The sequence below is a fragment of the Mus musculus genome, chromosome 7 (assembly GCF_000001635.26).
Source record: "Mus musculus strain C57BL/6J chromosome 7, GRCm38.p6 C57BL/6J".
Classification (NCBI taxonomy): domain Eukaryota; kingdom Metazoa; phylum Chordata; class Mammalia; order Rodentia; family Muridae; genus Mus; species Mus musculus.
This window is the reverse complement of record NC_000073.6, coordinates 75,678,922-75,694,934: the sequence shown is the minus strand read 5'-3', so window position 1 is coordinate 75,694,934 and position 16,013 is coordinate 75,678,922. Positions and strand designations below refer to the sequence as shown.

Sequence of the window (16,013 nt, the reverse complement as noted above, 5' to 3'; positions counted from 1 at the left end):
TTTCAGGTTGACAGCAATAGAATGAATGGGGCAGATGCATTCTTCTCCTCCCTTAACAGAAATGCAGCCACGTGAGTAAAACTCCAAGGCTAAGTGAGGTAGCAGGGTTGTAAGCAGGAAAAGGGAACAATATAATTATTTCTCTATGAAACATTAATATGGGCAAATTAATAGATAAATGAATTAAGAATTACTATTAAAACAAGAAAGATTTGAACTACCATTGAGAATTTATAAGCAACCAAAGCTTCAAGCACAAAGGTGAATGGCTTTCAATTTTAATATGATCATTTATAGCTATCTAACTACTGCATAACTACTGTTATCATATGGAACACACACACACACACACACACACACACACACACACACACACACTTTACTCTCTGAGGTCGGTTTTGAGAGCCTCTAGGATTATGATGAGTAAAACTGACAGATTTGAAGATGTTCCACAATGACATTCCTGGCATTCTAAACTCTTTTAACCTCAATTTGGTTCTACATTTTAAATGTAAAGTAATAATTATTACTAAGTAACTTTGATATTTAACTGATAGGAATAAAGTAAATGAGACATTAAAGGGATTCTTCAAATTTCCTGTACCTGACAACTTGGGGTTCTTCTATTACTTTCACCATGTTTGGAAACAGTAGCTCGGTAGGAAGTATCTGCTTCCCAATTCTGCAGAACCTACTTGTGAAACTATAAGCATTTTAATCTATGACACCTTAGTTAGCTTTAAAACAAGAGACTGTTGGTAAAAACAATGGCTTTATAGCTTTTCCAACCACGAAGCCTCCAATGCTATAAGCATTCAGCTCTCCTAGGACTGCCAGGATTGCACTGCACATTTAAGCAGTGCACTAAGTTACCACTCTAGTAAACTACACAAGATGAATTACTTCAAATTCATATTGCAGAAAAATATGACCTTGGCCAAGAAAAAAAGCTACTGGTTGATTTCTGTGGAATAAATGAAAACTAAATACATATGTGATTAAGTACCAAGAAATCTATGGCAGCAAATCTAAGAGTTCCCAATGTTTTTATTGCTGAAAAAGAATTTATTTCAGTCACTATGACTTCTTACATGTGGTTCTGGAAAAAAAAAAAGATTAATTTACCACTGCCACCAAAATTATTGCCTCTAAAATTTCTGAAGTGTAGAGACTTTAAGAGTATGAGATAACATGGGCCATCTCCATGACAAATTATAAACAGAAGAAAATAAACCTATCATTAACTCGTTAACCGTTATTGCAGATAAATAACATTTAAACCATCTTTATTTTAAGACACAAAATAACATGCAGAACTAATCTACTATATACCTAGGGATTTTGAACTGCAACCACTGCGTAGACATAAAATAAAATGTATTCTATACAACAAGAAAGCGTCTCATAGAGAATAAATGGTTTTTACATTATTATAGTTTTCTAATTAATAAAGTTAGGAAGTACAATATATCAAATATTGCTTTGGTCTTTACCATGTATCTTGAAGCTACTTAACCAAGTTTCTTAGTGTATCTGCCTACTTCCTCCTCATTAATCTCACTGGCATTTTTGGACTGAATGAACCATCTGAGAAATGCTAGACACTGGACTCAAATGACTCTTCTGCTTTTATATTTTAAGATTCTAAGTTGAGAAGTCTAGAGGGCCAGGAAAATGAATAAAAATAAGTAGTAGTGGGGTGGGGGAGTTTGGGGAACCACTAGAAAGTTGTGGATGCCAGAGATTCAAGAGGCTCCTAGGACAATTAGTCAAAATACCCAGTAGCAGGGAGACAGAACCTGAAGAGACCACCTCCAGTAGATAGACACGGCCCACCCATCTAAAAAGTTTTAACCCAGAGTTGTCCCTGTCTAAAGGAAATCCAGTGACAAAAATGGAGCAGAGGCTGAAGGAAAGGTCACCCAGAGACCACCCTACCATGAGACACCATCTGCAGACACCAAACCCCAACACTTCTGCTGATGCCAAGATGTGCTTACAGATGTAAGATGTGCTTACAGCCTGGTATGGATGTCCTCTGAGACACTCTGCCAGTACTGACTAAGACAGATGCAGATACTCACAGCCAACCCTTGGACTGAGCAGGGGATCCCAATGGAAGAATGCAACCCCATAGGAAGAACAAGAGTATCAATTAACCAGACTCCCTCAGAGCTCCCACTACATATGTAGCAGAGGACTGCCTCATCCAGCCTCAGTAGGAGAGGAGGTGCTTAGTCCTGTGGAGACTTGATGCCCCAGAGAAGGGGGATGTTGGAGGGGTGAGGCGAAAGTGGGTGGGGGAGTTGGTGGAGGGTTCATGGAGTAGAGACCCGGAAGAGGGATAACAATTGAAATGCAAACAAATAAAACGATTAATAATAATAATAATAATAATAAAAGAATTCCAATGAGACTAGTAATGTTCTGGGGTTACAATTTGTTCATAATAATAAGGAAATTTACTGAGGCTTTTTTTTTTTTTTTTTTTTTAAACCATAGCCTGGCTGTTTTTCGATAGTGTCACACCAATACTTTGGATTAAAGAGATTTGAGAATTTCTGAACACTGAAAGCTGAAGTTTATTTTTACAGCTTTCTGCCTACAAGGGATAAAAAGTAAATATCTCATTGTTTGTCAAGTGTCTTAATAGTGAAAAACGTACTGAACATCAATGAGGCTACCATTAAAACTAAATAGTATTTCTATGCCAAGGGCATGTTCTTTAAAAGACAATGTGAAATGGTTGCCACAATAACTTTACTGGAAGTGCAATTATATAAACATAAGTATTAGACACTCACAATATTAGGTCTAACAACAATGCATTACTTCATGATAGAAATAGTTTTCCCATAAAAAAAATATAACTCCCACAGTATCCTGGAAGTCCTCTCAATTTGAAGTCAAGGTCTCCTACTGAAAGAAGACTCAGTTATATTTCAAGTTTACTGAAACTGATTTCTCAAAACGTTTCATACCAGCTGTAACTAAGTAATTTGATCCTGTAACTCAAAGAGAGGCGTGCAGCATAAGAGAGTTTTAGAACAAAATTGAAAAAAAAACAAAAACAAAACAAAACAAAAAAACCAAAACGGGCCGGGCATGGTGGCGCACACCTTTAATCCCAGCATTCGGGAGGCAGAGGCAGGCAGATTTCTGAGTTCGAGGCCAGCCCTGTCTACAAAGTGAGTTCCAGGACAGCCAGAGCTATACAGAGAAACCCTGTCTCGGAAAAACAAAACAAAACAAAACAAAACAAAAAAAAAACAAAAAAAAAACAAAACAAAAAACAAAACAAACAAAAAAAAACCCCAAAAACCAAAACCAAAACCAAAACCAAAAAAACCAAAAAACCAAAAAAAAACAAACCACCACCCTCCCACTTCCTAACCTCTGGGATCTGACACCACAGCTCTGTTTCTCAATTATATGGAACGATCGAAAGGGAAACTTTTAGGTATGAATGATAGATAGCCTACCTATGTGTCCCAGAAGACGGAGAAAAATGGGTAACAGAAAATAAATGGAAGCTGTCAAACAGCAAGTCCTGTAAAACTAACAGTATTATTAAGGGCAGAAGTGGGCTGAGCATACACCCCATGCCTGAGGTGTGCTTTGGAAAGACTCTTGTTCTGGGATTGGGAGGCCACTGAGACAGTCAAAAAAAAAATCCATCTCATCAAAATAGATCTACAAAGGCATGCAAGTCAAGTGCCTTATAGAAGATGACAGAATACATCATGGATAGAGAAGATACAGCATGCAAGAAGATAAAGCCCTCAGACAATTGAATTCTTTTAGTCATAAGCCTATAGCCATTTTAAAGCTAAAACACTAAATTAGCTAGATACTAAATTAGCTTATTTACTACAAAACTCTTCCTCCTCATCACTGGAATAAGAAGAGCCGAAAGAAAAGAGTTTTAGATTTAAGGAGGAGTGGAGAAATGCTGACGGAAAAGGAGATCCACCTTGTTGGCTTCATGTGCCATTGCACGGAGAAGTAGGTTAACAAAAAGACATTAGAGCGTGCAACAGTTATGTCAGGACAAAGAAAAGGGTACCTTCAACCTATGTGGAAACAGGATAATGTCAATGGCCTTTGGGATCTCAGGAAAGGTTATAAAAATTCACGGTTTATTTGCTTATTATTTGCTTATTTTGTTTTTCAAGGGAGGGGTTCTCTGTATAGCCTTGCTGTCCTAGGACTCACTCTGTATACCAGGCTGGTCTCAAGCTCACAGAGATCTACCTGCCTCTGTTTCTCATACACTGGGATTAAAGGTCTGTGCCATCACTGCCCAGCTGACAATATATTTATTTACATATTTGTTTATGAGCATGAACAACTGCAATTCAGTTGAACAAATCACCTAAAATCCACACTTGTTAAATTTGAAAACAAGAGGCAAACTCTTTTTAATGACCCCAGTTGATAGCTTGAGTTTCCCTCTTTAGGGTTAATAGAAAACATCCAATAGTGAGGTTGCTCAGGGTTCAGCGCTTACTGCTCTTCTCATCCCAAATTTCCTACCTCACTCTACGTCTTCCTAGCATATGCACACAATATACTGGGGCCTCCTTTCTCTACAATCTTCAAGGCAGAGCCGTGCTTTCAGGGTCAGACTCATTCACCTCCTCGCTCACTCGTGGGTAGGTGGACACTCCTCAGACAGGGGAAACCCCTCCAACGCAGAAGGGAACACATCTTCCCTACTGCCTTGCTCTTCCTTTATCCCTTCACCAGCCAAGTGGTATCTAACAGCTACTTAGTTACTCAAAGGTGCCAAGCTGAGCGCCATCTTTGGATCCTTATAGCACTCCTCATTCGGGCTTCTTTGATCGTCAACTTCTCTCCTGAGGTCACTATTCTGAACCAGCTACAGTGCAAACCCCACAAAAGCCTTCAATTGACCTATAGGATTTTTCTTCCCAACATCATTTTCATCATGTTTGGTTTGAAACGTTTTAATTTACATGCTTCTACTGCCTTTGGAAAGGAACCCTACATCCTCAGTTTAGATTTCCATATACCAGTTTCTAGTTTCTTTTGGTCTGAACTTTCTTCAATTCCCGAATTCTGATAATTCCAGAATGTTTATTTTAGTTGCTTCATTTACTATTTTCTATTAGATTCAACTTGTTCTCTTATCTGTAAATCATAAATATAGCCAAGAAAGAAACTATCAACAAGTTCATCCTTCATCCACCATTGTCTAGTCTGGTACCCAGCAAAGAGTTGGTACCCAAATATGGTCTGGAAAATAGATACATCAATTTTGCTTTTATCATTTGGGAAACTTAAGGCCCTAAATCAAAGATTTGCCTTGTATGAAAGCTACAACAACGACATCAGATTATGAAGTTGAGCTCCACCAATGAGGTGAAATGACGCCCCCGGCCCCCAGCCTCTGTGCTTGCCCAGGCTAGGTCACTGTTCTCTTTTGTAAAAATAACTGTCTTGTTGACACTTTCACTTTGCTTGTCTGTGTGGCACCAGGAATATTTTCCCAATAATTTGGAGTTCTTTTCCAACATGATAGACAATGTTCTTGTTTCCAAAACTACTTAAATTACAGTCAGGGAAAAAGAGACTTTGGCACTATTTGGGGTCACTGTGAACTACAGAACTCCATGTCCATACACCAGGAAGTACACTAATGACTTTAATTCACATTAAAAGCACACACAACATGTTATCCTGACTAAACAGTTGAAGTGACTGAGGGTAAAGGGTTTCTACACCAATCATTCATTCATCATTATATGTGCTTACATAAAACATCAGCTAAACTACCTTATGAAAAACTGACTGTAAACTGAGTGTGATGGTGTATGCCTATAATCCTAGAACTCGTGAGATGGGGGCACCCCATACATGCTCAACAGGAACTGAACAGCAGGTCCAACTGCCCTTAAAGCATGCATGTGTATATATTTATGTTCAGGTGTATACACACAGGAAACCAGAAGAGAGTCAGGGTCTCCTTGAACCTGGAGTTCATGTTCCTTAGCCAGGCTGGAAGGCAGTGAGTAGTCCTCTTGCCTCTCTCCACCCCCCTTACAATGCTGGGGGTCACAGAAAAGCCTGAGAGCAAGCCTAGCTTGCTATGTAGACACTGGGATCCAAATGCAGGTGCTCATGATTACACAGCTAGAGAGTCATCCTTAATGCCGTAACTCTATTGTGAAAATCTGTTAAGATTAAACATCCAGTTAGCCAAGATGAAAGACAGAATTCACTAATGAAGGGCAGCTACATTCGTCTCCAGATCTTTTGAATTAAATTTTCAGAGGATGCTGCAAAAACACCATAGACACCGGGAGCTTGTGCTTAGTTCCCAGAACACCTGGCCCTGTAGTGAAGACCATGTGCATTACTCCCTTTCAGATTTAATCTTTGCACCAGGATCGCACACTCTAACTACTCACTGAAGATCAATTTTTAAAACAGGTTCCTAGAGCTAGACAGATGGCTCAGTGGTTAAGAGCAATGGCTGTTCTTCCACATAACCTGGGTTTGATTTCCAGTACCTACATGTTAACTTACAGCTGTATCTGTGACTTCAGTTCCAGAGGTGCCAATGCCCTCTTCTGGACTCTGTGAGCATGGCATGCATGTGGTGCAGATGTAAACGCAGGTAAAACACCCATACACATTACACAAAAATCTTAATAATAAAAAAAGGTTCCTTAAGGGAATAAGTTGGTAACAAATATTTATACAATTAAAATGCTTGAAAGCATTTTTTATGCACACAGGCCTTGTGTTTATAAATCCCACGTGTCAATATACCCTCGACAGCCAACTGACCTGCATTTGCATGAAGTTTTAGTAGTCATTTTCAGATTTAATCCTCCTGTACTTAAGTAAAAATGTTCTTCAGCTCTGTCTCTTGAGCTTGAAATTTCTGACTGCTAGAATTAATTTGTCTTCTGTGAAGTTCAGCAGAAGCAAGATCACTTGAAAAATATTTCTAGATTTAAGGAGCCTACTGTGACATAAATACTCATTTTAACATCTGTTCTTAGACAGGATCCTGGACCCAGGAAAAGGTGAGAAAAACTGAACTGTGTCTATATTAGATTAATTTGATCAGGATTAATCCCCTGATTCAGGTAATAAGAAAGGTATCTTTGTTTTTAAGAGACATATTAAATTACTTAGGGGTACAGAAACCTACGCTCTGAAGGAGAGTGATAAAGAAAGGGAGTATTCTGGAAAAATATGAAATATTGTAACATTTGGTAATTTGAGGGAAGAATGCACAAGTTCTTGATATTTTTTCCATGTACTTTTCTTGCTAGGTATTTCTTCAGTGAGAGTCATTTTACCCATTTTCAAGTCTGAAATTATTTAAAAAATCCTTTTAAAAATAGTGTCATATTTAAACTCCACAATATAATGAATATAATGTACGCATCAAAGAGGCTTTTATATACCAAGAGGAAGGGTTAAAAACTGATATCTTAGCAGTTATGGTTAAGTATAAAGACAGTCCAAAGAAGAAGCAGACACATTTTAGAAGTTAATAAGATCCCAAAATAAGAAAATTGATAAGAAAAGTAGTTAAGGTATACTTAATTTTTTTAAAAAAGTAATATACTCACTGTCCAATCCAGGATGACTGATTGTCATTAATGAGATGGATTTTGTCAATGGAGAAGAAATGGCTGATGTACAGTAGTTAAATCCCTGTTGTTTAGACCTGTAACATGTCTACAAAATTAAAAAAAAATGGAGGATGAGTTCTAAGTACATATTCATATATATAGACGTGCAGAATTTGCATTGACCCAACTTAGTGAAGGAAGAAGTGGAATCCAGTCTGCCTCTGCCACTTAACTGGTACTTAGCTGCTTAGCTTTCTAAGCCTCCTTGTTCCTCCTGGAACTGGTGAGTATTCACCATTTACAGTGGGTTTCCATCCCTCAGAGCATTTAATAAGGTTTCAAATTGAGTAAGAACTCACTAGGTATTTGCTGGTCACACAACCTGGTAAGTAACTTCATCAGAGGTACCAAATTACATAGAGCACTGCTGCTTTGAAAAATCAAACTGTCTTCAGAGATTGACAATAGGACATGTTGTTATTCTGATTATAAGGACTTGGAAACTGAGATGTGAGCAGAAAGCAGTTCAAGAGCAGTAGCAAAGCAGCGTTGCATCTGGGAAGAGGCGAAATCTCTTTCACTTCCTCTTAGATTGACTGTACATGAACACAGGGTGACTGCAATTTAGTAACTTAACTTCCTCAGTAGTTACTGGCAATTTAAATCCATAGCATTTTAAAAGCCATGTAGCCCAAGCAAAAGCAGAGGCTCCTTTTAACATCCCGGAAGCAACCATTTTTTACTTCTGGTGATAAGGGTCTCATGTGTCTTTCATTTTGAGACAGCTCATTCGAATACTCTCACAAGATGAAATCTGCCTTTTTCTGATTCACACAAATTGAGATACTGAACGTCTCCTCCTAGCATGCACTCACTCATTTGGGCCAGAGATTTCTGATTATTTAGAGCTTGTTCCATGTGTAACCATGGAATCTGAGGCAAACAGTTGCTATGTTTCAAATACAACTGTGAGGTCTGAAAAATGACCTCCGAGAACAGCAGACTTTTAAGAGGAAGTTGACTGCAGGCAACTTGTCTAGATCAGAAAGATACATGCAGCACAACACCCACTCTGAGGCTGTGCACAAGAGGAACTAAAGGTAAGATGGAAGCTCTATGAGGACTATGCATTGCATAGCATAGCATAGCATAGCACAGCACAGCACAGCACAGCACAGCACAGCACAGCACAGCACAGCACAGCACAGCACAGCACAGCACACCATGGTACAAAAATGCGGATATTTATCTAGATGTGTTGACTTCATCTAGAAAGATTAAGTCAGAAAGATAGCAATGATAATTAGTACCATTTACTAAAAGAAAGGTCATCTGCCAAACTTCTCAGGGGCATGAAGCTCTCACAGGTAAGGGAGGGATCAACAGACTTTCTTGAGCAGTATGATTGACACAAAGACCATATTTTCTCTAGGGAATAACCATGGGGCATGGATTTTCAAATTGCTAAATTTAATAATGACATGCAATATACTTTAAAACTCAATTTACAATGAACTGAATACATTCCTAATCCTAAAACATTTGCTGTGATGGAATATTTAAATCTGTATAGATTAATGTATTCTTTTTAAAAAATAATATTTTATATTTATTATTATTTTTGTATAGAGTGTTTTATCTGAATGCATGTATCCATGCTACATTCATGTCTGGTGCCCCTGGAGGTCAGAAGAAGATACTAGGTCCTTGGAACTGGAGTCATGGATGACTGTAAGCCACTTTATGTGGGTGCTAGGCACCAAATGTCAGTCCTCTGCAAGAGCAGTAAGTGTTCTTAACCACTGAGCCATCTCTCCAGACCAACTGATGTATTTTTAAATATTCATGTTTAGTTCTAAAAGCGTGTTATTGCTAGAACTGAAGATACTATTTAATAGGTAAGTACTAGTATTTACTAGTACTAATAAAAAGCACAAAAATGAGGTCATATTTGGGGGTAATATTCCACTACCACACCCATCAGCATTCCATACTTATTTTAGCCTTACCTGCTGATCAAACATCCTATGATGCTGTCTCTGGTCTGGCTCCAGATGTTCTTCTGAAAGTGACATCAAAGAGTTTCTCTGTTCCTCACCACCGAAAGGGTTTCTGAGCTCGCTGGAGTTTGCAGAGCTCATTTCTAGAGACGAGGATGGCTTATTTCCAACACCTCCTCCTGTCAAGCCTTCCAGACTGAAACTGAACACAGAGCACAATAGTTCAGTCACTGTTTGTAGGTCTCAGAATGGGAGGTTACAAATATCCCTCTAACTTGTATATTTATTTTTATGTTTCCTACTCAAAGTATCTACAAGAAGGCAGAGCAGATAAGTACCACTCATCTTTGCCCCAGTGGTATTAGATGCTGAAAAAGAACACCAGATGCATTTATTTCCCTACTTCATTCAACTTATCTAATGTTGAATCAGATATCATCATTTTCTCAGCTGTTTTCTCAATATACCATATGTACAGACCATATTTATCTTATCATCTATGTGTGTGTATGCTTTCACTGATGTGATAAAAGTAATTTTTCCAGAATCTGACTCATCTAATGCCAAATGTCACAAAGCACAAGCACAAGGAGTTTTCAGAATGGGAAGTGAGTGACTTGGCTGTGTGCTTACCGTGTGGACCTTGATAAAACGATACTCAATTATATTTTGGTTGACTCTAACAACTTTCTGGATACACTTCTATCCAGAAAGCTCTGGTTTCACTAATGAGCACACCATCTGTGCACACCTGGCCAGATGATGGCTTAGTGAGCATTACTGGCTGCAGAGAGACACATAAAACACTGGGGCATAAATGCTGAGAAAAGTACCAGGGTTTGGAATTTTAAAAGGGAGTTCTGAGGTGCAGATTTTGAGGTCACTTTCTGTAAATAAGGCTGAAGAAGAAGGCTATCTTGTCTACCCTCTTTGGAGTTGCTAACTAGAATAATGCACACATCGGCTATAACTACACTGAAAGAACTTCTTTGAAAGAAGAATACAGTTGTAACTGATTGTGTTTTCAATTAGCAGCCAGCTGGAACTTTATTTGGATGTATACTGAAGCTATATAGTTACTTCTGTTCTGGGACAACGGTACAGTCAATTGCTATAATTAACTTCATAGATGCCGGCTCCAAAGGGTTATTGTTTTCTCCCTAAGTTACTTATGGTCTGAAGCCATATGCCCCTATTTTCTCCAGTGGGTAAACTATTAACACATTTGTTGTTCTTATTTCAGTATGACAACAGAAGCAATAATGAACTACAACTAAATGTGTCTGTGGAACCATTTCTTTTTAACACCAGGCATAAGAAGAAAGTTTACCTAGGTTAAGAAATTTAGTTTTCCACTGTGAAATATGTGAAAAGCCCGAGAAAACCCCATCTATGCTCACCACAAAACTTAATCCTGGAAGCATTTTAATAATTATCTTGCTGCCTAACTCAAAAGACAAATAGGAAATGATGAGGCATCTAAACTCAGAACCTAAATGTAGGACTTGACAGTATAATAGGAACCAGGGCCTATTAGCTGTTTTGATTCATTGTCTAAGAATCTGGGAACTTTGAAAGACAAAGGCAAGGGCTTACAGCACAGAATGAAGGTTCATGCCGAGACCACAGCAATCTATTGCTACTTGAGAGAAACAAAGCAGCAGTGGGGACTGCTCCTAGGCCACAGTCCTGTAATTGGGTTAGTGGTGTCCACAGCGAAGGCGGCAGCGGTATACTATGCTTACAAATATCGCAGGCTGCCCATGTGCATTCCAGCCACAGAGAAGCCAGCAATAGCCCAAAGCCAGAAGTCTTACTTTATGGTTCCTGGTTTGGTGGCTGGACATGAAATACTATACCTTCTGATATTAAAGTCAGCATTCAGGGCAGCCGAGTACTGCACACCAGAGGGACACCAGCTCATACTGGAGATGACATCAAAGGCAGAAACAAGAAATGGAGGAAGAAAAGAGGAAATAGGTTTGGGTTATTCAGTTTAAAAAGAAAGAATATAAAGGTAGACTTACGTGATCATTAAAACAAACAAAACTGAATGTAACATTGAGAATTCAGGAAAAGACTAGAAAAAGAACCACAGGAATTTAATACTGTCCAGTTGACATCCATCCAGACATTGTTTTGGGAAAGATCATGTGAGCTCTTTATGGGATAACTACCCCAAGTGAAACTTAAGAATTTCTTCTACTAATCCCTTGGCAAAAGCTGCACTCCACTCATGGCTCCCTCTGCAGACATTCCCTGAGAGGTGCTCCTAATCTCACCATTGTGGCCAATGTTCCCATCCCTGCTCCCACACCCTTTGACTCACTGGCAGTCACTCCTAGGCCTGGATGGAAAGGAAACAAACAGCTCATGGGCCTCACTGAGAAATCAGTATTTTTTTCTATGTTCCCATTATGGATCCAGATAAGCCAGACAATTTATGAATCTTACACAACAGTTAACCCATAGTTCTTCTTTAGAAGCTATTCACTGGGTTTTCTGCTTAAAATAAGGCAAATACAATAAAGGCCATACCTTCCTTATAGTTTTACACTGATAAGCAGACTTCTTTTTCTAAAGTTCTATGGCAGTAAGATAGAAAGTCTTTTAAAATTTAATTTTGTATTCATTTTCCCCGAGATTTATTTGGTCACCTGCTTTCTTGTTTATCCTATGCAATACAGCAGGGGAGGAAAATCCAGGGTGGAGAGGTTAAATAAATACAGCAGGCAAAAAAGTAACCAGCTATATTAACCTGTCCTCTGTGCCTACAACTTTATCGCTGGCCAGGATCTTCATTTGCTTATTTGTTTAGTTCCTTGAGACACATGCCCAAGGTGTAGTCCTAGGTCACAATTTTGATTCACAAGTATTGCCACCTAAAAAAATACTGCTTTGGGGGCCTTAAAATTCTAAGTGCTTCTGTATTAAAACAACAACAGCAGAGATAACAAAGAGCCCGGGCAGGAGTGAAAGCACTGCTGTAGAGAGCAGAACCGTTCACTGGTCCAACCCCAAGCTTTAACAACTCCGCTTGGTAGACAAGACTTGGGGCAGAGGAAAGGAGCCAGGCGATGGGGAGATGCTGTGACAGTTTCCTTTACAGCTGTTCCAAACGGTATGACAAATTTCAAATCCGATTCAATAACAGTGTAAGGCTCAAGTAAGGAAAAGAAGAAATACATAGTTTAAGGCATCTCTCATCTGGGAAGAAGGATTAGACTAACTCAAAGTGAAACATAATTGACAAACATTCATAAGGCTCAGAAGTCCATTCTTTGAAGTTATTAGTTTTTAAACTCCAACTGGCTACCTAAGTATCTGTTTTCACTACCCACTGCCCCACTGACAGGGTTTCTCTGTGCAGATCAATCTGTCCTGGAACTTGCTCTGTAGAGCAGGCTGTCCTTGAACTCAGAGATCTACCTGCTTCACCTCCCTAATGCTCGGATTAAAAGTGTGTACCACACGCATGGCTCTGATTTCTTATTAAAAACAGAAAATCATTAACTCAATATGCACTATCAAATCATAATTCTTAAAAATAAGAATGATCTCTTTGTAGTTTTAAATATCTCCTCTACTCTAAAGCCATGATGATGCTGTGAAAAGCATTTAAGACGAAGAATAGCACTTGGGAGGCAGAGGCAGGCGGATTTCTGAGTTTGAGGCCAGTCTGGTCTACAGAGTGAGTTCCAGGACAGCCAGGGTTACATAGAGAAACCTTGTCGCGAAAAAAATCAAAAAAAGAAAAAAGGGAAAAAAAAAAGATGCAGAACAGAGTTATACGAGTTTCAGGATTCAGCAAGTTGCAAGTGATCTAAGCCTTCCCTGACTTTTTTCTAAATCAACGTGTATTTCTGAGAGCCTTTAAAGTCATAAGGTTCTTTGACTTTGAGATTTAGTAAGTCCAGTTTATTTTGGAGAACAACTTTCTTCTTTAACACTTGTTAGAATGTTTCAGTTTCATAAGTTTGATTATGAATCATGTTCTCCCTACAAAAGTAATTTTCACTTAGGGCCTACTGTAAGCTCAAGTTATGACGTCTGATGTATGGAGCTTGGGCTGCCCTGCAGGCAGTGACTTGTCGTCCTTCACTGTGTGTGCTTCATATAGTTCATAATGTTAGTTCATGATGAAGCACTTTTACCAGAGAGAGCAATAAACATTTGCAAGGGTTTTAGATACTATCTATTGAGAAAGGCACTTAATAATTTTTTCCCCTGAAGAACAACCTAATATCATGCACGATCATTTGAGGTTCATGAAAATGTCAGAATTTAAGATCAAAACTTCCCCTAAAATATGGAATTAAAGGATACATCTGAAAATGATAAAGTAGGAAGATGACTATTTTGCCTTTCTCACAAATATCCTGCCAATAGATAAAAGCATATTTACAAATGTCTCTTTTTATGAGAAATTAACAATAAAAGAATCACACTTCTGATTTTTAGACTTTTTTTTAAACAATGGAAAAAAATGAGCAATAGCTGTACAAAAGAAGTCTTTAAAACGAAGCAATTGAGCATGTTTTAAATAAATGACTTCTTATTAGCTTCATTTTTTACTTGATAATAATTATCAAGCAATTCAAAAATAGGTATCACTTTATGCTAAATTGCTTTCTAAAAATACTACCAGGATATGTGCGGATTTCTTTTAGCTGGGCGTGGTGGCGCACACCTTTAACCCCAGCACTTGGGAGGCAGAGGCAGGCGGATTTCTGAGTTTGAGGCCAGCCTGGTCTACAGAGTGAGTTCCAGGACAGCCAGGACTGCACAGAGAAACCCTATCTCGAACCTCCCCCCACCAATTACTACCAGGTGGCCAGCTAACAAAAATCTTTCTTTATATTGTTCAAGAATGTACTGAAAATATTTTAGAACCTATGTGTGAGCAAGTACAAATATATTTTGGCTATTCTTGTTTTCTTTTTTGCTTTTTAAAAAAAGATTTATTTTATTTATGAGTACACTGTAGCTGTCTTCAGACACACCAGAAGAGAGCATAGGATCCCATTACAGATGGCTGTGAGCCACCATGTGGTTGCTGGAATTTGAACTCAGGACCTCTGGAAGAGCAGTCAGTGCTCTTAAGCACCGAGCCATCTCTCTAGCCCTATTCTTGTTTTCTTTTCCTTTCTGGAGACAGAAGAAAAGTATCCCCCAAGGTCCATTATTTATATATAACATAGAAAAAGCTCCTGAATTCTCCTAGAAAAAAGTTAAGTGTGTGTGTATATTACAAATTTAGAGAAAGAGACTTAGTTTAGATTAAAGAAAGTATTTCCTGTTAGGTGGCCAAAGCATCTAGATTTTATTTGCTTGCATCTGAAGTAAACGTTTAAAAATGTGCTCCGATCACGGTAACCAGATGAGATGCTTGTTAGTACACGCTCAGAAGATGACATGGTTAGTTCGAATCAGTGAACTCTGTACCTTCTCCTATGAATGGGAGGTCTCCTGACAACATGCCCAAGAGCTCGCATTGAACTGAAAATGAATGACGGAAGAGGTCAGCAATGGAGGTGAAGCATGACACACAAATGCTTTTGTAAAACAGAGGTCACACTGAGAAGAGACACAATCCCAAAGACAACCAGCACAACAGGGAAGAGACTGAAAGACTGGCACGAGACACATGTCAGGACCCCGAATGCCTGACAAAAAGTGCTGGTTTTTTGTTACTTGGTGCTCCAAGTAGCTAATTAGTTATCTAAATATGGAGATTAGAGTAAGTTATAAAAGTAAATGGGTCAGAAAAAAGTGCCATTCAAAACATTAAAAGGGGTTTCCTTCAGGCTTTAAAATCTAGGTAACAAAATATACAATAAAAGTATATGAATTAGTCAAACTAATATAATGGTAAACCTAACTACTACTCCACTGCATCTCAAGGTATTAAGACAGTACTAGATAATCCTTTACCCTAAGCTCAAACAGGCACGATAGATGGACTTAAAATACAAATAGGTAACAAGCCTAAGATCCTTATGTAACCCTGGATGAGTCTTTAAATCTGGCTTCAATTTCTTCATCTGAGCTACATAATTCAAATATATATATACCTCTGCAATCAGTCATCACAAACAGATCGATAATGAGTTGTGTAGATATTTATAAAATAAATCCCCATTCCCTGATCAGTCCTTCATTGTCTAAGACAAGGATGTCTTATCAAGAAGTGATTTGGGCTTCAGGGAGTGATCTCTGCCCTTATGGCCATGCCTCAGGCCCAGATGAAGGTTTGAAAAGAAAACTACATGTATACAACTGGGAAGGAAAGTGGTTAGAAATTATTTTTTTTAATATAACCTCAGATTTCAAAAATATATAAACAGAGCATAACAAGATGAAGAACATTTTGTTTTTTTTAAGATTACCACCCTAA

At 38.4% G+C, this 16,013-nt stretch overlaps 1 protein-coding gene across 18 annotated transcripts in view; it reads right to left on the bottom strand.

Moving 5' to 3' along the window:
* The window catches only part of Akap13 (A kinase (PRKA) anchor protein 13), a 299,084-nt gene that overhangs the window by 59,675 nt on the left and 223,396 nt on the right, over positions 1–16,013 (bottom strand). For 8 of the 18 annotated variants that reach the window (XM_006541256.3, XM_006541250.4, XM_006541252.4 and 5 more), the window contains 4 exons: positions 15,062–15,115; positions 11,476–11,541; positions 9,626–9,818; positions 7,614–7,722 (listed from right to left, as the gene is read on the bottom strand). In XM_006541256.3, the coding sequence (XP_006541319.1) occupies positions 7,614–7,722; positions 9,626–9,818; positions 11,476–11,541; positions 15,062–15,115 (422 nt within the window). The remainder of the gene's footprint in view (positions 1–7,613; positions 7,723–9,625; positions 9,819–11,475; positions 11,542–15,061; positions 15,116–16,013) is intronic. The other 10 variants (XM_006541255.4, XM_030243062.1, XM_030243063.1 and 7 more) reach the window with 3 other exon arrangements.